A 21930-nucleotide genomic window follows, 5' to 3' on the forward strand; every position below is an offset into this window, starting at 1 on the left:
AGTGTGACCTAGCATAAGTGACTCCACCTGGGTCCTCTGGTTTTCTTTTTAACACCAACCTAATTTTGAAAATGCTCCTACAGAAAGAAAAATATTTAGTTTTTTGGGGTTGTGGGGCACATAATGTTCACATATTTTGAAACAACTTTAAAAAAAAAAACCAGTAAAACCTATGCAGGTACGCTCATTGCTGTAACAAACAGACCTCCCAAACACAATAAAGTTTATTTACTATAGTAAATAAATAAAATGAGAGTACTTTCAAGATAATTCGAATCAGTTTCCCAGGAGTCCAAGCGTTAGCAAGTTATATCTGCTGCTGTTAGTTAACTGGCAGGACCCTTCTAGAGGGATATCTAACAGTCAAGTGAAGAAGCCTTCAGAATATGCATGCCCCTTGACCCAGCAGTTTCTCTTCCTTCAATTATACTTTCGAATTAAGGTGGCGCGCAACTAGATAATTCTCGAGCTGCTAGCATGAGTTAGGGCAGACTGTATCTCCCAAACTTGCCTGCTGGGAATCGCTGGTGAAATCCCTGTAGGGTTTTGTAAGTCTAAGGGAGGAACCGGGGAAGTCTGGGACACACCCCTCGGTGATTCCCAACCCAGAGTACACACTAGGCACCTGGGCAGGTGTTTTTGCTTTCTGTTTGTTAATACCTGGCCACCAGGACCAGGCACTAGAATTTTTAAAGGCTCTCGGGGAACTTCCAATGCACAGCTAAGGCCCAGAATCAGCGCCCTTGGGCAGGCTGCGTAAAAAGTTGTACAACAATTTTGTAAACTAATGTTTATTGGAAACATTTTACGAAAATCTTGTTAAAGTAACCGTGTACAAAAAGGTCGTGTGCAGTATGATTCCATTTCCTCAAATAGGAGTGTAAGACTGGAAATTAGTTATGAGAAATGCGTGGTCTTTATAGCTATTAGCACTTAGAAAGGTTTCACCATGAACAGCCAGGTGTGTTATATTAAGAAAACTTCAGTTTTTTTTTTTTTTGGCTGCACTGGGTCTTCGTTGTGGCGCTTGGGCTCAGTAGTTGTGGCTCACGGGCTCTAGAGTGCAGGCTCAGTAGTTGTGGCGCGTGGGCTTAGCTGCTCCACAGCATGCGGGATCTTCCCGGACCAGGGCTCGAACCCATGTCCCCTACCTTGGCAGGCAGATTCTTAACCACTGTGCCACCAGGGAAGCCCCAACTTTTCAGATTATAAGATGCATTTTTCCAGACAATAACGTCACCCAAATTTCTTGGGACCTTCTATGCCTGGTACAACCCTCGGGGCGCCTCTGGGCGCGGACGTTGCTCGCCCATGCGCAGACTGCACCACAGCGTGGGGCTGTGACACCGCGAGACTTCCGCAGCTCCACACACAGGCCCCGCCCCCATTTCCGGTTTTTCGCTCCGCCCACTCGGCGTCTCGGGATCCTCTCCCTGGCCAGGCTCCAGCAGCCTCGCTCTGGGTCCGCGCCACACTCTCCTCTGCGGGTGGCTGGCTTCCCGGCGGGTTTTGTTTGCGACGCTGTCGTGCCACAGCGCGCTTTACGGCCGCGGGGACGGAGCGAGCCGGTGCCAGGGCCCCTCCGGCCCGGAAACGGGACAGGCGAGCGAGGTTGATGCCCGGCGGCGGGGCGAGCGCGGCGTGTGGCCGTCTTCTTACCGCCGCGGATCAAAGGGGAGCCCGGGAAGCGGCGGGGTCGGTGTCTAGGAGCGGGCCAGGAGGCTCCGGCTCCGGCTCCGGCTCCGGCGGCGGCGGCGGCAGAGGCGGAGCGGGTGGCCCCGGGCCGGGTTGTGGAGGCCCGGGGGGCCCCGCGGGCAGGATGAGCCTGACCCCGAAGGAGCTCTCGAGCCTGCTGAGCATCATCTCGGAGGAGGCGGGTGGCGGCAGCACCTTCGAGGGCCTGTCCACCGCCTTCCACCACTACTTCAGCAAGGCCGACCACTTCCGCCTGGGCTCGGTGCTCGTCATGCTGCTGCAGCAGCCGGACTTGCTGCCCAGCGCGGCGCAGCGCCTCACGGCGCTCTACCTGCTCTGGGAGATGTACCGCACCGAGCCGCTCGCCGCCAACCCCTTCGCCGCCAGCTTCGCGCACCTGCTCAACCCCGCGCCGCCCGCCCGCGGCGGCCAGGAGCCCGACCGGCCGCCGCTCTCAGGTAAGCCCGGTTCCTCCCGCCGGGAGCCCGGTGTGCGGCGCGGAGGGTGAGATCCGGCAGCTGCTGGGCCTTCACCCGCACGTGAAATGGATTGTGTCCTTTTGAAATCCCCTCCGCACCCCCTCCACCGAGTAGGGACAAGTCGCAGCTTCACGGCACCGAAAATTACTCCTCCCAGCAGTACGGGCCGTGAAACCGTGCCGCTTAGTGTGGGGCTTGACGCTTTAGCGCCTCGTGATGCAGTTCGTGCTCGTCACGCGCGTCTGAGGTGTGTGCAGTTGTAAGTAATGACATACAGGATCTGCCCTCCTCCCCCCCGGCTTTAAGTCTCAGAGGAGTCACCGAGAAGTCGTTCAGACCCGAATACGTTGTTGAGCGGAAATGCACATTGAGCAGCGTGTCAGGACTTCACAGCCGCCTTCTTGCTGTTCGGTATCCTTGGTTAACGCGATGGGGGCAGGGGATAAAAGTAGTCTCAGTTCACGGCCTAGACTAGGAAACGCAAGACTACTGGACCTTATGTAAAATGCATGCTCGTGCACTCGTGCTCGTGAGATCACTGGGTTGGATGCGAGGCCGCTTTTGCTATTTTTGTTTGTTTGTTTGGCTTATAAACAGAAACTTATTTCTCATCGTTCTGGAGGCTGGGAAGTCCAAGGTCAAGGCCCCAGCAGACTGGGTGTCTGGTGAAGGCCTGCTTCCTGGTTCATCGACAGCTGTCTTCACGCTGTGTCCTCACATGGTGAAAGGGATGAGGGAGCTCTCTGGGGTCTCTCTTCTCAGGGCACTAATCGCATTTATGAGGGCTGTGATTGGCGGTTAGGATCAACACTTTAACATTCAGCCTACAGCCCAGGCGTAGCACGGTAATGGCACAATGAAGGGTGATTATTTGAACCTGAATTCAACTGAAATTCAAGTAGAGCAAAACCCGAAACCATATACTTACTCTGTAGTTTAAAAAAAACTGTTCACTGTCATCTCCTCTACTAGAGGGAATTAAAGCTGGCCTGATAAGTTGCCTGACGGGCAATTTAGACACTAAATGTCTAAATTGGGAATCGACTGTATTCTATCCAGTTTAACCCTCTCTGTTATCACGGGGAAACAGAGGTCCAGGGAGTTCGAGAAACTTGCCCAGAGACAGACAACTACTTTTGGGCTGGGCCAAGTGTAAGACGGGGGTTCCTTTCATTAACACCAGCATCTTTTCATTTATGTGGCCTTTCACAATGTACCAAGCACCTCCTCAGCTCCATGACCTCATTTATTATATACTATATCCATGAACGTACAGAGGTGGCTTTTGGGAGATTTTTTGCATTCTCAGACCAGTGTTGCAATAACTTATTCTATACTGACCCTTAAATTTAAAAAATATATATGTACACACACATGTAAATGTTTGTGTACATATATATGCACATATGGAAGACATGGCACCACATCTCCCTGTGTCACCCCATGCGGGCCACACCCTGGCAGTCACAAAGCACAAAGAGAAAATGGTCTTCGGTTTGAGAATTCCCGAGTTGCCACTGATGCTTCAATACTAAAGGAACGTTTTAGGCTTCCCTTTAATGAGTCTTATTTTGAGACAGGATGGCAAGGTTGGCCAGCCGCTCTTCATGCAGTTTTGTAGTAAGCCTTTCAAAGAATGAATGGTGAAGCCAATTCATTTCTCCTCCTGGAATTTGTCCTTCTTCTTTTTCTTTGTTGTGAGGTTATATATTAAAGGTATGGGCATACAGACATTACGAAAGATAAGGGCTGTCACGTGAGGGAGGAAATCAGACAGTAAATCCAAAGAAACCTGTGGAAATTAAAAATCTGAACTCAGGGGCAGGGCGGGAGGCGACATGGTCTTTTCACAGAGCCGTTACACATAATGCAACTGTCCTCAAAAGCAGGAATGGAAAAAACTAGCCATTCAGCTGCAGAGCAAAGCTGGGGTCTTGGCTTTAGAGCTTTTAATGTCTTTAGCATTAGGCTGGGCAGCAAGTGCCTTTTCCAGAGTAGGCCAGAGAAGATAAGTCCAGTTTGGTTTTTAAGGCTTGAGTCAGCTCTGTGGCCAGCAGCTCGTGGAGGGACACACCGTCAGGGAGTACACCCTGTTTATCCCAGTCCAGTTGTAATGCTTGGGGCCACTGGATGGTGAAGATAACCAGATTTGCTTGTTTGGGGTCTGCTTGTTGATCACATACGTTCCTAGATCTCCACCCAGTTTAATTGTTAAAACACCACTCCCAAAGGAGACATCATAGTCTTCAAGTGTGTAAGGTTTGTCTGCAAGGTCTTCAAAAAATTTTGCTAAGGAATCCAGCGTCTCCTCGGCCAGTTTTTCGTAGGTGGTATCGTCCAGAGGGCCAGCGTCACCCAAAGTTCCCATTGTCCTCAGATTCATCAAGCAGACGCTCTGCTTTTTGACATTCAGGATCTGGTTGAGGCAGCAGAGGCTCAGATTGGGCTGGCTGCCTGTGCAGGCCCTGGCAGCTGTAGAGCGGGGCGACCTTCGTTGGCCGTGGGGCCCCGGCGTGGGCCTGGACATAGCCCGGGGGCGCCGAGCGGGGCAGGAGGCTGGCAGCTGCGTGGCACTCCAGCGTCCACATCTGTTTGTTTTTTAAACTCAAGAGATGCTTTATGAGAGTTGATTTTGGGAGAAGACCTGAAGCCAGGAGAGGAGAAGGGCACAGAGGAGATGGTGAGGAGTGATAAGGGTACCTGGGAGACTTGGAGGAGGACAGCGGTAGTGGGCGGAGCAGGTAGTGACAGGCGGGAAGCAGTTTGATCTTACAGGCCTTGAGCAGTGAGGAAACAGGCGAGTGACCCCTTTAGGTAGGGACTGCTGGTCAGGGAGCCAGAAGGGAAAGGCAGCGGATTTTGAGGTAACGCCAGAGAATTTCTCCTTGCAGGAGAGGGCTTCTATATTTAAGCTAGTCATTTTTCCTGCTGGCAACTCCTCGGGATCTAAAGCATCTTCTCGTTGATTTCCTGCACTGCCCTTACCTAAGAGGGGCAACCTGTGTATTCCATGAGATGTCTTTAGGGTACAGGTACTGAACCTGGTTTTCAGGAAGTTTGAGAACGCTGAGAAAGTCACTGCAACGTGTGTGTGTGTGTGTGTGTGTGTGGTCACACCCACCACCGAGATGGATGGGGGCAGTGTGGGATTTGGGTCGGAGAGCCCTTTGAATTCTGTAGGATGGGTTAGGCAAAGGAACCATGACTTATATAATGTCATTCTTGAATGTGATGAGTTTAAACCTAGATGTAGGACATAGACTGCATTGTAAACAGATTTGCCAGGGAAATCCATGGATTGGTTATTTTGCCTCTCTCTGCCTCAATTTCCGTGTCTGAAAATTGCAGATAATAAATTATGAGAAATAAAAGGATTTACAATAAGCTTTATACATTACTATCGTTACTAGGTAGGGATGGTGCTTAAATATACAACAGAGGGAATGTCAATGCCAAGGCTTAGTATACTGTGCGTCAAGGGGAGCATCTAATGGGTATATGTTTTGAAAGTTTTTCAGATGATTCTGCTGCAGAGCCAACGTTGAGAATGTATCTGGAAGTAAGTAGGATGGCTTCCTTGCACTCAAGAAGCTTGCAGTCTGGTTGAAGAGACATAAACATGATTGTAGCCCAGTGTGGTTAAGGGCCGTACCAGATGTCACATGCACAGCACCTCGTAGCACAGGAACTACAGCTGTGTAGCTGGAGGGGCTTTCAGAGGGGGTGACGTTTTTGCTGGATATTGATGAGCGATGGTGGGGAGAGAAGGGTGTGGCCCTGTCACGTATTCTTAAAGAGCTGCGTGTATTGGATGTTTTGGAATCAGAGAAGGTGAGAGATTTTGTGCAACTGGAGTGTAGAACACATGGATGCGGGGGGGGGGGGGTCAGGAGATGGGATTAGGAAAGTGGGTCAGGACCACGTTAGGAAGGTCTCATGAATGGTGCAGAAGTTTGGGTTTAATTCTGTGTAAACAGGTTAAGTGATGTGAGCAGATTTGTACCCAGAAATATAACTCAGTGGTAAGTGGGCGTGTGGACTCTGGGCGGTGAGTGGGTAGGAGTCCAAGCTGGGAGCTGGAACAGCGTCTGGCCATGGTGCTGCGGTAGGATGGACGCCGCCGGGTAAGCGGGTGGCTCTGGGATGAAAGGGAAGCATTATGTCCAGCACTCTGGGAATTGTAGCTGTGCTGTGGACTGAAACAGGTGTGTGAAGTGTATTTGCGGAGCTAGTGATTGCTTCCTTGTCTCTTTAACTTTTACACAGTTGCTGGTAGCAGTAGAGAAGAAAAGCATTTCTGAGCACTGTAGTTTTTTTTAATTTGTTTTTGCCTGCATATGTAAGCTTCAGCCTTTGCAGGAATTGAAGCATGTTAGAAAACAAAGTTGGTTTTTTTGTTTTGTTTTGTTTTGGCCGTGCCGTGCGGCTTGCGGGATCTTAGTTCCCCTACCACCAGGGATCAAACCCGGGCCCGGCAGTGAGAGCGCCGAGTCCTAACCACTGGACTGCCAGAGAATTCCCCAAAACAAAGTTCTTAATAGTTACAAGAACCTTAAGTTTCATTGCCACAAATCATAGAATTTCAGTTGACATACAGTTAATCTAGAGATTATTTGAAGTATAAGGGAGGATGTGTGTAGGGTACATGCAAATGCGACACCATTTTATATAAGGGACCCAAGCATCCTTGGATTTTAGTATTCGCAGGGTGTCCTGGAACCAGTCCTCCTCAGGGACACTATTTAATTACATTTTGATGAATGTATCTATTTGGTTAAATGAATCTTCAATTGTAAGTTTGTCTTTAAAGATACGTGAGTTGAGGTGACAAGTAGCAAATGCTAATTTTACCAGACTCAAGATAATTTTTAAAAATAACCGTTAGAGAAACTGTTGTGCGTTTTTTTGTTTACAGGATTTTTACCTCCTATAACTCCACCAGAAAAGTTTTTTCTTTCCCAGCTGATGCTGGCACCTCCACGGGAACTCTTCAAAAAGACACCGCGACAGATTGCCTTGATGGACGTTGGAAACATGGGCCAGTCTGTGGACATTAGCGGGCTTCAGCTAGCCCTGGCTGGTAAGGAGGGATCCCGCTTCAGGCATCTTTGTGTGCTAGCATTAGGCCTTTTTTCTTGAGGTACTCCATTTAAATGAAGGTCTTTGTAACTGTACTAAAAAGTTAGTATTTTCCGTGAAAAACATAGCTTCAGTACTGGATCCTTGCTTTTATGGGAAATAAATTTCATTTTGAATTTTCACTTGAATTGATTGCTTTTCCAGTTTAAGAAGAATGCTGAGTAAGACTTGGTCCGTTTAAAATTTTCCTGATGTCATTTCTACTCAAAGCGATCTACAGATTCAATGCAATTCTTATCAAAATCCCAACAATGTGTTTTGCAGAAATAGAAAATTCATATGGAATCTCAAGGGACCCAGAATAGCTGAAACAGTGTCATCTTGGCACCTTTATCGAAAATCATTTGAATGTATATATGGGAAGGTTTATTTCTGGGCTCTCTATTCTACGTCATTGGTCTATTTGTTTTTTTTTTTAAATTAATTAATTTATTTATTTTTGGCTGTGTTGGGTCTTCGTTGCTGCACGCGGGCTTTCTCTGGTTACGGCCAGCGGGGGCTACTCTTCGTCGCGGAGCGCGGGCTTCTCATTGCGGTGGCTTCTCTTCATTGCGGAGCATGGGCTGTAGGCATGCGGGCTTCAGTAGTTGTGGCGTGAGGGCTCAGTAATTGTGGCTCGCTGGCTCTAGAGCACAAGCTTAGTAGTTGTGGCGCACAGGCTTAGTTGCTCTGCAGCATGTGGGATCTTCCCGGACCAGGGCTCAAACCCGTGTCCCCTGCATTGGCAGGCGGATTCTTAACCACTGTGCCACCTGGGAAGCCCGGTCTATTTGTCCTTATTCTAGTACCACACTTTTGATTAGGGTGGCTTTTTATTTTTTTTTTTTCCTTTCATGTAAAAAGGGTTTTATTTGCAGGGGAGCAGGACACTAATCCAAGTCATGCAATAGCTTTTGTGAAATCGAGAGGTGTGAGACCTCCACCATGTTCTTCTGTTTCAAGGTTATTTGGGCACCTTCTGTTACACGTATAAGCAAGTGAATGGGTGGTCTTGAAGCAAACTCGTGTTGTGATAGAAAATAACGAGACCTTGAACAGGGAGGTCAGGGAGAGGCTCTCCATACAAGGATAAAGAGCAGCTTTTGCTAACCTGCTCTAAGCAAAAGTGCAGATGCATGGGTCTCATCACCTGAGAGCAATTCATTAGGGAAATTCTAATCTGTAGCCAGATTTGTGAACCCTTGACCTTGTGATTAAGTGAGCTGCAGGGTTAATTTGACAGTGCCCCATCCTTAGACTTCATGCTCTGTGACATTCGGCATCTTATATAAGGTGACATCTTTCAATAACCTTCTCTTTCCTTGGGGCATTCTAAACCTTATTTTTAAACTACTAAATAGTAACAATATAACAATGGTTATTTTCTGAAACTAAGAGAACTCTTTTTCAGACTTTTAAGATTGAAGGTACACAAAAGTACTTATTAGCTACTAGTGCCAGATGCAATCTATTAACAGAAATAAAATAATTATTTGCTTGACCAAAGACAGTATGAAAACTGGTTGCCGAGGTGATGGGCAATTTCAGCCACCTTACCTTTAGAAGTGACGTATATTCTGAGGGTTCTAGCTTTGTATTCAATAAAGTAAGAATCAGATCTAATTTCCTTTTCAACTTGTGATGACTTGAATCAGCCCATGAGACAGTTTTAAAGTACATCAAGCTCAGGGACTTCCCTGGTGGCGCAGTGGTTAAGAATCCGCCTGCCAATGCAGGGGACACAGGTTCAAGCCCTGGTCTGGGAAGTTCCCACATGCCGCAGAGCAACTAGGCCCGTGCGCCACAACTACTGAGCCCAGGCGCCTAGAGCCTGTGCTCCCCAACAAGAGAAGCCACCGCAATGAGAAGCCCGCGCACCACAGTGAAGAGTAGCCCCTGCTCGCTGCAACTAGGGAAAGCCCGGGCACAGCAACGAAGACCCAACACAGCCAAAAATAAATAAATAAAATAAATTTATAAAGTACATCAAGCTCAGAAAGGAATATGTGACTAGAGTTAGGATTGAGAGGCTTGGCACAGTGGCTAAGCTGGCTGTCCCCTAGAGCTGTTTGCTGTCCTCTGCCCAGACTGAAGATGTCTTAATCATTTTCACAAGTGCTTAAGAAAAAAAGGGAAGTACACCTATCTTCTCTGGAGCTAGCCACACAGATCATCTGTACGGAGGCTGGCCTGAAATTCAGATGTCTTTACAGTGGGATCCAGGGACCAAAGGTTTATTTATGGATGATGCAGTTGCATTTTCCTAACTTTAAGAAAACAAGCAGACAAGTTAAACATCAGGAACCACAAGGGGCAGTTATAACTACAGTGTGTGTGCAATAGTATCTTGTTTTAACAGATTTTCCCCTGGTTCCTAATGGGATTGAATATCTTTTCAGATGCTTATTGGCCATACAAGCTTTTTTTTTCTTTTTTTTAAAAATTTATTTATTTGTTTTTATTTTTGGCTGCATTGGGTCTTCGTTGCTGCGCGCAGGCTTATCTCTAGTTGCATCGAGCGGGGGCTACTCTTGCTTGCGGTGCGCGGGCTTCTCATCGCGGTGGCTTCTCTTGTTGCAGAGCACAGGCTCTAGAGCGTAGGCTTCAGTAGTTGTGGCGCGTGGGCTTAGCTGCTTCGCGGCATGTGGGATCTTCCTGGGCCAGGGATCGAACCCGTGTCCCCTGCATTGACAGGCAGATTCGTAACCACTGTGCCACCAGGGAAGCCTCAAGCTTTTTAAAAAATAAAACACTTGTTGAAGTCATTAGCCCATTTTTTCCTATTTTTTAAAATTGATAATATATCCTGAATCTGGCCCTTTGTTTATGTGTTGAAGATAACTTTCTCCATTTAGTAGCTTCTCTTTTCACTCTCCTTGTGGTGCCCTCAATTTTGAAATGTTTCCTATTTTAATCTATTTCAGAACGCCAGTCTGAATTGCCAACTCAAAGTAAGGCCAGCTTCCCTAGCATTCTCAGTGACCCAGACCCGGATTCTTCTAATTCTGGATTTGACAGCTCTGTTGCCTCTCAGATCACGGAAGCTTTAGTCAGTGGACCAAAGCCACCTATTGAAAGTAGGTATATCTAATTTTATATTCTTGGTTTTATTTTATCAGCATCCCCCTGACACTTTCTGGTTTTCTGAGACATCATGTTGTTTTCGTTGATACTTAAACGTGAATTTTTTAAAAATTAATTTATTGAAGTACAGTTGATTTACAATGTGTTAATTTCTGCTGTACAGCAGAGTGATTCAGTTATACGTATATATATATGTACATTCTTTTTCATATTTTTTTCCATTGTGGTTTATCACAGGATATTAAATATAGTTCTCTGTGCTATACAGTAGGACCTTGTTGTTTATCCATTCTCTATATAATAGTTTGCATCTGCTAATCCCAAACTCCCAATCCATCCCTCCCCAATCCCCGCTTCCCCTTGGCAACCACAAGTCTGTTCTCTATGTCTGTGAGTCTGTTTCTGTTTCATAGGTAAGTTCATTTGTGTCACATTTTAGACTCCACATATAAGTGATATCATGTGATATTTGTCTTTCTCTGTCTGACCTCACATAGTATGATAATCTCTAGGTGCATCCATATTGCTGCAAATGGCATTATTTCATTCTTTTTTATGGCTTAGTAATATTCCATTGTATAAATATACCACATCTTCTTTATCTTTTCATCTGGCGATGGACATTTAGGTTATTTCCATGTCTTGCCTATTGTGAATAGTGCTGCTATGAACAAAGGGGTGCATGTATCTTTTTGACTTAGAGTTTTGTCTGGATATATGCACATGAGTGGGATTGCTGGATCAGACGGTAACTCTGGAACCTCCATATTGTTTTCCATAGTGGCTGCACCAATTTACATTCCCGTCCATAATGTAGGAGGGTTCTATTTTCTCCACACCCTCTCCAGCATGTTATTTGTAGATTTTTTAATGATGGCCATTCTGACCGGTGTGAGGTGGTACCTCATTGAAGTTTTAATTTGATTTTCATTTCTCTCATAATTAGCAATGCTGAGCATCTTTTCATGTGCCTGTTGGTGATCTGTATGTCTTCTTTGAAGAAATGTCTCTTTAGGTCTTCTGCTCTTTTTTTTTTTTTTTTAAATTAATTAATTAATTTATTTATTTATTTATGGCTGTGTTGGGTCTTCGTTTCTGTGCGAGGGCTTTCTCTAGTTGCGGCGAGCGGGGGCCACTCTTCATCGCAGTGCACGGGCCTCTCACTATTGCGGTCCCTCTTGTTGCAGAGCACAGGCTCCAGACGCGCAGGCTCAGCAATTGTGGCTCACGGGCCTAGTCGCTCCGCGGCATCTGGGATCTTCCCAGACCAGGGCTCGAACCTGTGTCCCCTGCATTGGCAGGCAGATTCTCAACCACTTCTGCTCATTTTTTGATTGGGTTGTTTGTTTTTTTCTGTTGTTGAGTTGTATGAGCTGTTTATATGTTTTGGAAATTAAACCCTTGTTGGTCGTACCATTTGCAAATGTTGTCTCCCAGTCTTTAGGTTGTCTTTTCATTTTGTTTATGGTTTCCTTTGCTGTATAAAAGCTTGTAAGTTTGATTAGGTCCTATTTGTTTACTTTTGCTTTTATTTCTATTGCCTGGGAGACTGGCCTAAGAAAACATTGGTAGGATTTATGTCAGAGAATGTTAAACATGAATTTAGTGAGAAACTTCCTAGTATAGTGTCTGGAACATAGTAGAGATGCTCAATAAAAGTTAGTTTCTTGGGCTTCCCTGGTGGCGCAGTGGTTAAGAATCCACCTGCCAGTGCAGGGGACACAGGTTCAAGCCCTGGTCTGGGAAGATCCCACATGCTGTGGAGCAACTAAGCCCGTACGCCACAACTACTGAGCCTGCGCTCTAGAGCCCACAAGCCACAACTACTGAGCCTGCGCGCCTAGAGCTTGTGCTCCATAACAAGAGAAGCCACCGCAATGAGAAGCCTGCGCACCGCAACGAAGAGTAGCCCTGCTCACTGCAACTAGAGAAAGCCTGCACGGCAACGAAGACCCAATGCAGCCAAAAATAAATTTTAAAAACTTAAAGAAAAAGTTTCTTTTTTAATAAAAATACCAAGTTTTTGGGAATTCCCTGGTGGTCCAGTGGTTAGGATGCCGTGCTTCCACTGCAGGGGGTGCAGGTTCCATCCCTGGTCAGGAAACTAAGATCCCACATGCAGTATGATGCAGCCAAAAAAATCCCAAGTTTTTTGTATTACATACCTATCATCAGCATATCTGATATAAATTCTCTGATTTTACTGAAATGAGTTTATTTTTGTAGCTTATTACCTTTTTGTTTTATACGTCATTAATCTTATTCTCCATTGAAGTTTTACTGATCTTATAGCTCTTACTTTAATTCAAAGAAAACTCCTATTGAACTTGAAATAATAGAGCAGCATTTTTCATTTTTTTAAATTTATTTTTGGCTGTGTTGGGTCTTTGTTGCTGCATGCGGGCTTTCTCTAGTTGCAGCGAGCGGGGGCTACTCTTCGTTGCAGTGCGCGGGCTTCTTATTGCGGTGGCTTCTCTTGTTGTGGAGCACAGGCTCTAGGCATGCGGCCTCACTTGCTCCGCGGCATATGGGATCTTCCTAGACCAGGGCTTGAACCTGTGTCCCCTGCATTGGCAGGCGGATTCTTAACCACTGCACCACCAGGGAAGTCCTGCATTTTTTGGTTTTATACGATTCTGTGTGGTTTTAATGATGAAGGCATGCTTTCTGCTTAGGGATAAGAACATGTTCTCCAGACTATAGTGTCACCTTGAGTTTAAAACTTACACTGTGACTTTTAATGCCATTTTCAGTAGGTCTTTGGAACAAGTCTCAGCTAATCACAGTGTGTGGGAAGGTCCAAAGCACAGATGGGTTGTATTTAATACTTGCTCGGGCACATCTTTGACTTGAATGGGGCACTGGAAAGGTATGTAAGAAGCAAATCAATCAGATATTAGGTCTGAGTCTAGCTGAACACCAGGCATCCTTACCTCATGGGAACTTTCTCTTTATCACATAGGTATAACTTCTCATGAAATGTTAAAAACTTTCTTTTTGTAAATGGTGTGGAGATTCAGGTGCTAGTTCTGGTGATATATGTGAAGAGATGGTGTAGTTTAAGATAAAGGGATAATTCTTAGCCAGACACAGACATTTTCAGTAAACGAGAGGACCTAGTAATCTCAAATTTGGCCGGGGCTCGGTCCATGAGAGGAGTTAGCCATCTTAGGCCCTACGTGGGAACCAAAGTGAGGGGTGAAATTCGCTGAGAAGTCCCAGACAGACGGCATTTATTTTAGTGGGTTTATAACTTAGGGATCAGTCTTGTTTCGTAAAGTAGTTGAGGTATTAAATTGAGTCACTTCACTGTTCTGTTGTATTTTTACTGTTTTAAGAAAATGATATAGCATTTGTGAATTTAGGGGTTTATGAAAGTCTCCAGATTCATTTGCGAATGTCAGTAGTCAACCATACCTTTCTCCCGCCATTTCATCTCCACATAATTTGCTACTTCAGGGTTATAAGATGCAAAAACAAAACCAGTACACATCATATGGTCTCTGAATAAAACAGTGCTGAGAATAGGATGAGTGAGATCAATTAGTATTTTGTTTTTCCCATCCAGACTTACCCATGGAGTAAGTTAGTTGTGTCCTGCGCTTGAGTGGTGATCATGCTTGAACTAGGACTTGTCAGGTGGTGGTAATGTTTTCCTCTCCTCCCCCAAAATAGATAGATTTGGTCTCTGACATGATAATGTTATGTCAGTGTTTCATTTTCTTGTTCGTGTTCTGAATAAAACCCTGCCTTTATGTCGTTTTTGCTTCTGATTTTCAAGTCAGAGTGTCGGTGTGTTGTCCTTATTGAGAGAGGTGTTACTGCAGGTCACTAAGCGGAGTCTGTGAGGTTTATAGAGACGTGTGGGGCGGTCAGCTGAGGGACAGAAGCAGGCAGACACGCTCCTCTGATTACAGGCCATTTTCGGCCGGAGTTCATCCGTCCACCACCTCCGCTCCACGTGTGTGAGGACGAGCTGGCGTGGCTCAATCCAACTGAGCCCGACCACGCGGTTCAGTGGGACAAGTCAATGTGTGTGAAGAACAGCACTGGCGTGGAGATCAAGCGAATAATGGCCAAAGCCTTCAAGAGCCCCTTATCTTCTCCTCAACAGACACAGGTATATATTTATTGTAAACATTTTCCTGTATTTAATTCACCAGGTGTTTTCGTTTTTCATAAAGTGATAAATGACCAGTAACATGCCGTTGGCAGCATGAGCCAACGGTAGGAGGCGTGGTCCCTGAAGCTCTGTTCTGCCCTCCCACTCGGCTCACTTCACTCTGGCGGGGCACGAACTCTGGTGCCTGAGAACCTAGCGACTTCTGTTCGGGATCAGTTTGCCTCCGGAGTGTAGGATGGCGCTCACGCCGGCTCTGCGCTGCTGGGCGCTTTATGTACATTGTTACTAAGCTGGACGGGACTCCAGGAGGGTAAGCGGAATTAACATTTCACCAGGAAGGCAAACTAGCACCCATCACACAGCTGGTTTAATGGTGGATTCAAAATAGCCCCCGCACCCAACTGCGACACTTGCCTGGGGGAAAGGCAGGACACTGGGGGCGGTTCCGGTTGGTGAACTTTATTATTCAGTTAGCACGCTTTAACGTTAGAACTTGCCGGGAGATACGTCTCCAACGTACTTCATTTTGCTTACCAGGCCATCCTGAAACAGTACATGTGTGCACACAAGGAGACAGGGGAAGGAGCACAGGACATTTAGAAGAATGTACCAATTTGGCAGAAGAAATTGTCTTTGAGGACACCTATTTGAGTGAGAGTGTGCAGTGTGGTGGGCAGACAGACCCTCCCCGTCCCCCTCTCAGGCATCTGTTCCCCTGGGCGCTGGGTGGGGCTTTGGTTCCGGACGTTCCCTGATGATCTCTGTGATCTGTGCTTTTCAGGAGTACTAGTTGGTAAGATTATTTTTAACAAATGACAGGGAAAAAAAACCTACAAAGGACTTAAGGATGATATTGTTAAAATCCAGACAATATTGATTCTGGCTTAATGCCCAGGATGCATTAGTGTCGTTTATAAACTGTTGTGAAGGTGCTTGATTTTAATAGCTGACAATTCAAATGTAAATTTTAAAATATCAAAGAATGATGATCATGGATTTGAAGGAAGACATTTATAAAGTTGGTTCAGTGCAGATAATTTTATAACTTTTCTTTATAAAATACCTGTTTTTTTGTATGCACGCAGGAAAGAGAATTTGATTTGATTCAGGAACCTCTCTTTTTCTCTTTCTAAAAATTTGATTATATTTAGCTCCTTGGAGAGTTGGAAAAGGACCCCAAACTTGTTTATCATATTGGCCTCACTCCAGCCAAGCTTCCTGACCTAGTGGAAAACAACCCTCTAGTCGCTATAGAAATGTTGCTGAAGTTAATGCAGTCAAGCCAGATCACTGAGTATTTTTCGGTTCTGGTCAATATGGACATGTCATTACATTCAATGGAAGTTGTAAACCGGTAAGTTTCTATACGTGATCAAATGCGGACAGGGGTGTGTAATATAGATCCGGATTAAATGACTAGAAGGGAAAAACCAGCAACAATTTTTTTTCCCCTGATACTGTTTGTTAGTCTGAGAAAACCCATTAAATAACTAATCTGAGCCTTAGTGTTGACTGCATGTGAATTCAGCACCCACTAATAAGAACTTGGAGGGCATTTCAAGTATTTAGCACTAGTAGCAGCATCAGTGAAACTTAATTGCTAAAATTTATTTCCTATTATGGTTGTATATTCTTTACACAAATTACAGATACTGCATTATTTCTCGTCAGTGACTAACAGCTGTATCAGGATGGGTCTAGGAGCTGAGAAAATTGTGGGAATGCCTTCCTAGAATTCATTGTTCCTTGCACTGTTCTCTGAACCTTTCTTTGGTCTCCTTGCTCCGTTGTCATCAACTGTCAGTCAGGGAACCAATACATTCCCTTCTTGATGTGCTCTGAGTAGTGGTTTCTCACTTCGTTATTTTGCTTACAAATATGTTTTAGGTAAATTACAAATTTCATAGGCTTGGGGGGTTAGCTTGGGAGCCTACTGTTTATTAAGCTGTCTATGGATAGTGTAGCCATATGTGCAGGCTTGCCTGATGTGGTCCCAGTTTAGGCTTCTCATTCTCAGCTCCCCTCCATGTGGTGTCCTGTTGTAGGGGCTAAATTATATAGTTTTTCTGCTTATGGGGAGGTCCATTCTGAGTGCTAGGCAACTGCACTTCAATTAGAGCACACCTTTTGAACACTCACTCGTTTGTAAGTTGGGGATTAATTGTTTTTTAACTTACTTAAAGCTGTACTAAAGAATATGTCGTGGGAATCCCTGGCGGTCCAGTGGTTAGGACTCTGCACTTTCACTGCCAAGGGCCCGGGTTCCATCCCTGGTGGGGGAACTAAGATCTTGCAAACCACTCGGTGTAGCCAAACCCCCCCCCCCAAAAAAAAAACCACAATGAAGTTAATCAGCTGGTGGGAAAAGCCTGGCTGGAAGCCAAGGGATCCCAAGTGTGTGTACGTGTAGGAGAGCGCAGATTTGTGGGAGGGAAGCACGAGGTATTCACCTTTTACTTTCTGTGACGGCAAAACCGGCTGGCCGCTTGCTGACATGCGGCTTCATTTCTGCGCCCTCATCCAGCCTTTGGCCTTTCCCCATTGCTGAGACTCACTCCTCTTTCGGGGCTGCCTCCTGCTCAGGGCCTCTGGGCCGACCATGCTCTACGTGCCCACTTACTGTCTAAACCAGCCGTTAGGCACTTAGTCCAAGAATACCCGCATCTTTTTACCAGCGGTGCAGAAGTGATTTCAAGGACAAGGTCTGCTCTGTGTGCGCCCCTCCATCATGGTGCATCACCCCCAAGTGTGTCGCTGGTAGCCTATGGCTGCGTTTCCTTGGAGCACGGGTTCCTCAGCCTTGTGGAAAAAAAGTTCAATTATCAAATAAGTTTAGAAAATTTTTGGAAATTCATACTGTATAGTCAGCATAGCACACACCTTTATCTGAGCATGAAATTCCTACTTTACCCTTTCCCCCCCCCCCCCTTAAAACATTTCACAGAATCCTTTGGAAAATACCAGCCACCCCTTGAAGACTCTAGACCAAGGTGCCTTTTGCTACCTTCCAGCCAGGTCTTTCCCACCAGCTCCTGAGTGTGCCACGCCAGTCCGATTCCACAATCCACTCAGATTATTTACTTAGCTGGAAGGAACACCACTTCTCTCCTTGGGTTTCGAGTTAAGTCATTTGCCCTGTTGACTTTTCCCGAGTCTTTCACTTACATCACTCTTTGTGCAAACGCCTCATGTTAGCACTTAGTTATACATTGTGATGTTCAGTTACTACCACGCCTTTCTTCACATGCGTTCCTCGCATAGCACTTGTGTGTAATGAGGTTAGTCAGCGTTACTTACGTGGACAGAGTAACTGCCCGGGTTGTTAGAGCCTGGACGACAACTATGAATTCTGACTCGGCCAAGAACACACAGGGACGCGGTGCTCAAGGCGTATTGCACGTGCGGTGCTGAGTGTAGACCTAAGAAACGGAAGCGTCACTTATTAACGGCGCTGGGGGTGGGCCCTCCGAGGTTTACTTGCATAAACTCATTTAAAACTAGGTAACTGGATCATATATCAGAATTTTTCACTAAATGACCAAAGGAAATTTTATATTTTATGGTTAACGGTGTTTTAAAATGTTATTAGCAAATAAAATTAACAGCCCTGACTTTCTAACTTTATGAAACAGACTAACTACAGCTGTTGATCTACCTCCTGAATTTATTCACCTTTATATATCAAATTGCATTTCTACCTGTGAACAAATTAAGGATAAATATATGCAGGTAAGTAATAGACATTTCTGTAAATTTTATAAATACCTGCCCAGAAAACACACACTAAAATTAGTTTTTTTCAGAATCGTCTGGTGCGTCTCGTGTGTGTCTTTCTCCAGTCCTTGATCCGTAACAAAATCATCAACGTGCAGGACTTGTTTATAGAAGTGCAGGCCTTCTGTATTGAGTTCAGCAGGATACGAGAAGCTGCAGGCCTCTTCCGGTTGTTGAAGACCTTGGACACTGGGGAGACACCTTCTGAGACCAAGATGTCCAAGTGATACCTCGTCGGGACCACCTGTTCATCGTTCAGCTGTGCTGTGCTTTTCATTTTTAAAACTGTTCAGACCCTGAGTGATTGCTTGGCTTAATGCGTATAAACACCACTTGATCCACTTAAAGCAAAGTTTTGCTTTCCTGGATGACTTTTTCTTTCAGATGAATTTTTGGTAAGAACTTGGAAGAATGTGTCTTGCTGATGATTTCCATAGGGGATGTCATCCCAAACGAAGTCACTGCACTAAGTAGATGAGGTCTTCAGCACTGAAGAGCAAGGTGCCTGTATTCCGACCCTTGAACTTCTCACTGGGTGCACTGTGAGCCTCGGACACCCGTGTAACCTTATCCTTTCTTGTCATGGGGACCTAAGAGACAACAGCGGGCTGCCTGCAGACGTGGGAATTCTTAGAAACCTTTCTCGAGATTATAACAGCTGGTAGTTTTCTGGGCCTTCTCTCCTGGTAACAGTCTAAGAGCGTCGGTACTCCAGGAGGAAGGACGGCACCGGGGGCCGTGCTGCACGGCTGCTCGCCGAGTGGGCTTCGTGCCCTTCCCGTGGCGTCCTGTGGGCTGTGTAAGCCCTCATTTAACTCTGGACAGCAGTGCCTTACATTAAAGTGTTCTATGAACTCTATTATCTGATGTATTTTTCACTGAAAGACATCATGAGAAACTCCCCATCTGCTGAGGTACTTTCAAAGCATATTCTTCATAGGAACAGGAATCACCTTCCAATCCAACCCTTAGCAAAAGTTAAAGGATACCAAGCCGAGGGGTTTTAAGATGAGTACAAATTCCCACCTTGTAATACTGGCAAAACAGTACTCTTAGATTTATGAGAAATTTTAGCTTAGTTATTCTTATGAAGGGCAGGGATTTATAAATATATTTGCTTCAAGGAAATAAGGACCCAAATTGGTGTAACAGGCACACCTTCAGACATCTAAACGATGGCAACAGTTGACTTCTCTCAACACCTAATCGCTGGCATCACCGTTTTGCATGTTACCACTGGGCAAAGAAACAGTTCATTATTCAAATACTCTGGCATGGCGAGGTTTCAACCGCGCTTTGCCGCAAGCCTCCCAACCTCAGGCTCCAGGCCCTGCCGATTCCTGGTAAGGCTGAGCCTCCTGGCCGGCAGCCCCGGGACGCACGCACGTCACTCACCTAACACGAGTTTTCTCCGGGAGGTACCTCACCAGCGCTCAGGAGCAGCAGCCAGGGCGACAACACTGTGCCTGGGGTCCGTTCCAAACTGAAATCACCAACAAGAAGCACAAAATTTCGGAGATGTGGGACTACATAGACCACAAAAGGACACCTGTTGACAGTCTGAGCTGAAACTAGAAGACAGCACGGTCACTGCCCCCGGGGTGTCCACGAGCTGCCGCAGATGTGCTACACACACTGATTTGGAGCGGCAAGTGTGCTTCTGTGGGCAGATGTGCAAACGTGGCCTGTGACTAAAGACAGACCACTGCACATCGTTTCCAGATTACAGTACTGGTGTTTACTTGACACAGGAAAGGTTTTCAAATTTATTTTAAATAAATAGCTTACAAAGAATAGTAATTATATTTAGAGAACATTAAAAAAAATAAGTCAACATACACAGTTACACCACCAGCAAAAAGTTCATTAAACATATTTAAAAGTAGAAGAAAGTTTACCTGAAATAAAAGAAACAATAATCCTGGGATTCAATAAACTGCAGTCAACTTTTAAGTATCATCAAACGAGTTCAGTTTAACTGTCATGTTCTTTAAAAACCACACCTTGAATTCTCTGGACTTTTAGTTCCAATTTGTTGTAGCTTTAATATCTTCAAATAACCTGTTAAAAAGAAGACAACAAAAAGACCTGTTAAGAAGATGACATCTTAGGGTAGAAAGTTCAAAAGTGTATTTGCAATCCTAAAATTTAACTATTTCAAATACCTCTCTTTAACAGTATTTTGTTAAATAACTTTAAGGAAATGGTATCACTCAATTTTTATTCTTATAGAATACAGATACACTTTCATAAATTTTAAGTAGCATGTACTACTGTATTATGCATTTTGTGATGATTCACATTCCCATGGTGAACAGTGGATCACATACCTATTTTAAATGATACTAGGGTGATATCCCTAAAATATTTTAAGGGTTAAAATGGAAAATTAACGCATGGGAAGAACTTTTCACATACTTGTTAAAATTCCTGCACCCTGTACCAAGAGATTTTGCTAATTTCCTTTTGTATCTGGTCTTTTCTTTTTATGCAATCACTACTGTTCTTATGAGGAAAATCCTTGAGGAAAGGACTTCCATAATCCTGGGATTCAATAACTGTAATCAGCCCAACAGAAAGTACTAGTGTTCCCAAGTTTCTCTTTAGCCCTTAATACACAAGCCTACAACTCATCAAAAAGAATGGATTGACTTTTCTTGTACTAATTTTAAACAAATGCAGTGCAAATACTTTTTTTGATTTACAACTTATTTTGTACTTTGCTGTTAGAACAAGGGCAGATCTCTAGCTGCATGGCTGATGATGACATTGTAGACGTTTCACTTTCATAACCAGTAATACAAGTACTAGTATTTTTGATGAATGAAATGCTTGTGTTTCTAAAACTTCAAAAACGAAATTAACTGGGAAAAGCGTAGGTGGCTTTTCTGGTTGGTTGTTGCATCACAGAAGCACAGCGTGTGCCACACAAGACAAGCTCTGGTTCAGGCCAACGTCCCATGCTCTGTAAATCTCGAAGCAGGGCTTACAGTGAGCCCAAAGAAATGCTTTTGACTAAAACATGTCATTACCTCAGGTTCTAGTTAGTAATGTATGCGTGCTGACTTAACCTCAGCCCTCACTGATCACATAAACTTTAATGTGCTCAAAAGGAGGACTATAGCCAAACTAAGCTATCTTACTGGGGAATCTGGTTACGCTGGGTATTGTGTCCAAGTAAAAACACACCCGGTTCCTGAAGGTCTATTACTGTTGTTATTGTTTTCATGATTCTAGTGGTCTTTGATTCAGCAAGTATATCATAAAGCATGTAGAGAGGTGCTTACTGCATGTTCAAGCCCCGAAGTTGCCCCAAGGTTCACTGATTATCTTTTCTTAAAAATATCTGAGCTCGCTGGAAAGGCCTATCTCGGAAATCTTGCCCTGACATTACTGAGGTCAGACTAGACGTTCGCTTCAGGAGGTTTTGTCACCGTGCGCCCACAGAGAGCCAACTGCAGAGGGACACACTGCAATTCGGCCTTTTAGTGTCATCATTCCTCAGTAACTACAGGGAGGGAGCAGTCTTTCAGGAAAGGCTCTGCGGAGTCAACATCCCTAAAAGGACAGCATGCAAGGAGCTATTACCTGTGCCAGGTGCTGTGTGTACACCTCCCCTCTGAGCGTCATGGCTTTCTGATGGGAAGCCTGGAAGCA

General features: G+C 45.1%; 2 protein-coding genes and 1 non-coding gene across 4 annotated transcripts; 1 reads left to right on the top strand and 2 right to left on the bottom strand.

Moving 5' to 3' along the window:
• The first annotated feature begins 1536 nt into the window (after window positions 1-1536).
• On the top strand, window positions 1537-19132 carry CNOT11 (CCR4-NOT transcription complex subunit 11). 2 transcript variants are annotated; one of them, XM_061211112.1, is made up of 7 exons: window positions 1537-2153; window positions 7090-7254; window positions 10217-10369; window positions 14294-14496; window positions 15651-15853; window positions 18132-18228; window positions 18303-19132. In XM_061211112.1, the coding sequence occupies exons 1-7, from the start codon at window positions 1616-1618 to the stop codon at window positions 18498-18500; spliced, it is 1557 nt and encodes a 518-aa protein (XP_061067095.1). In that variant the 5' UTR covers window positions 1537-1615; the 3' UTR covers window positions 18501-19132. The 2 variants fall into 2 exon arrangements, with proteins under 2 accessions (XP_061067095.1, XP_061067096.1); XM_061211113.1 differs by lacking the exon at window positions 18132-18228 and having other exon boundaries at window positions 1558-2153.
• On the bottom strand, window positions 4113-4762 carry LOC133105438 (frataxin, mitochondrial-like). The gene is given in 3 exon segments (XM_061211428.1): window positions 4113-4254; window positions 4257-4633; window positions 4635-4762. Coding segments are annotated over 3 exon segments (621 nt in total). The 3' UTR covers window positions 4113-4138.
• A 2533-nt stretch (window positions 19133-21665) lies between the features above and the next one.
• Window positions 21666-21779, bottom strand: LOC133074830 (small nucleolar RNA SNORD89). The gene has a single exon (XR_009697238.1). It is a non-coding gene; the product is annotated as a small nucleolar RNA SNORD89 (small nucleolar RNA).
• Window positions 21780-21930: the final 151 nt, after the last annotated feature.

This window comes from Eubalaena glacialis, chromosome 14, assembly GCF_028564815.1.
Source record: "Eubalaena glacialis isolate mEubGla1 chromosome 14, mEubGla1.1.hap2.+ XY, whole genome shotgun sequence".
Lineage (NCBI taxonomy): Eukaryota > Metazoa > Chordata > Mammalia > Artiodactyla > Balaenidae > Eubalaena > Eubalaena glacialis.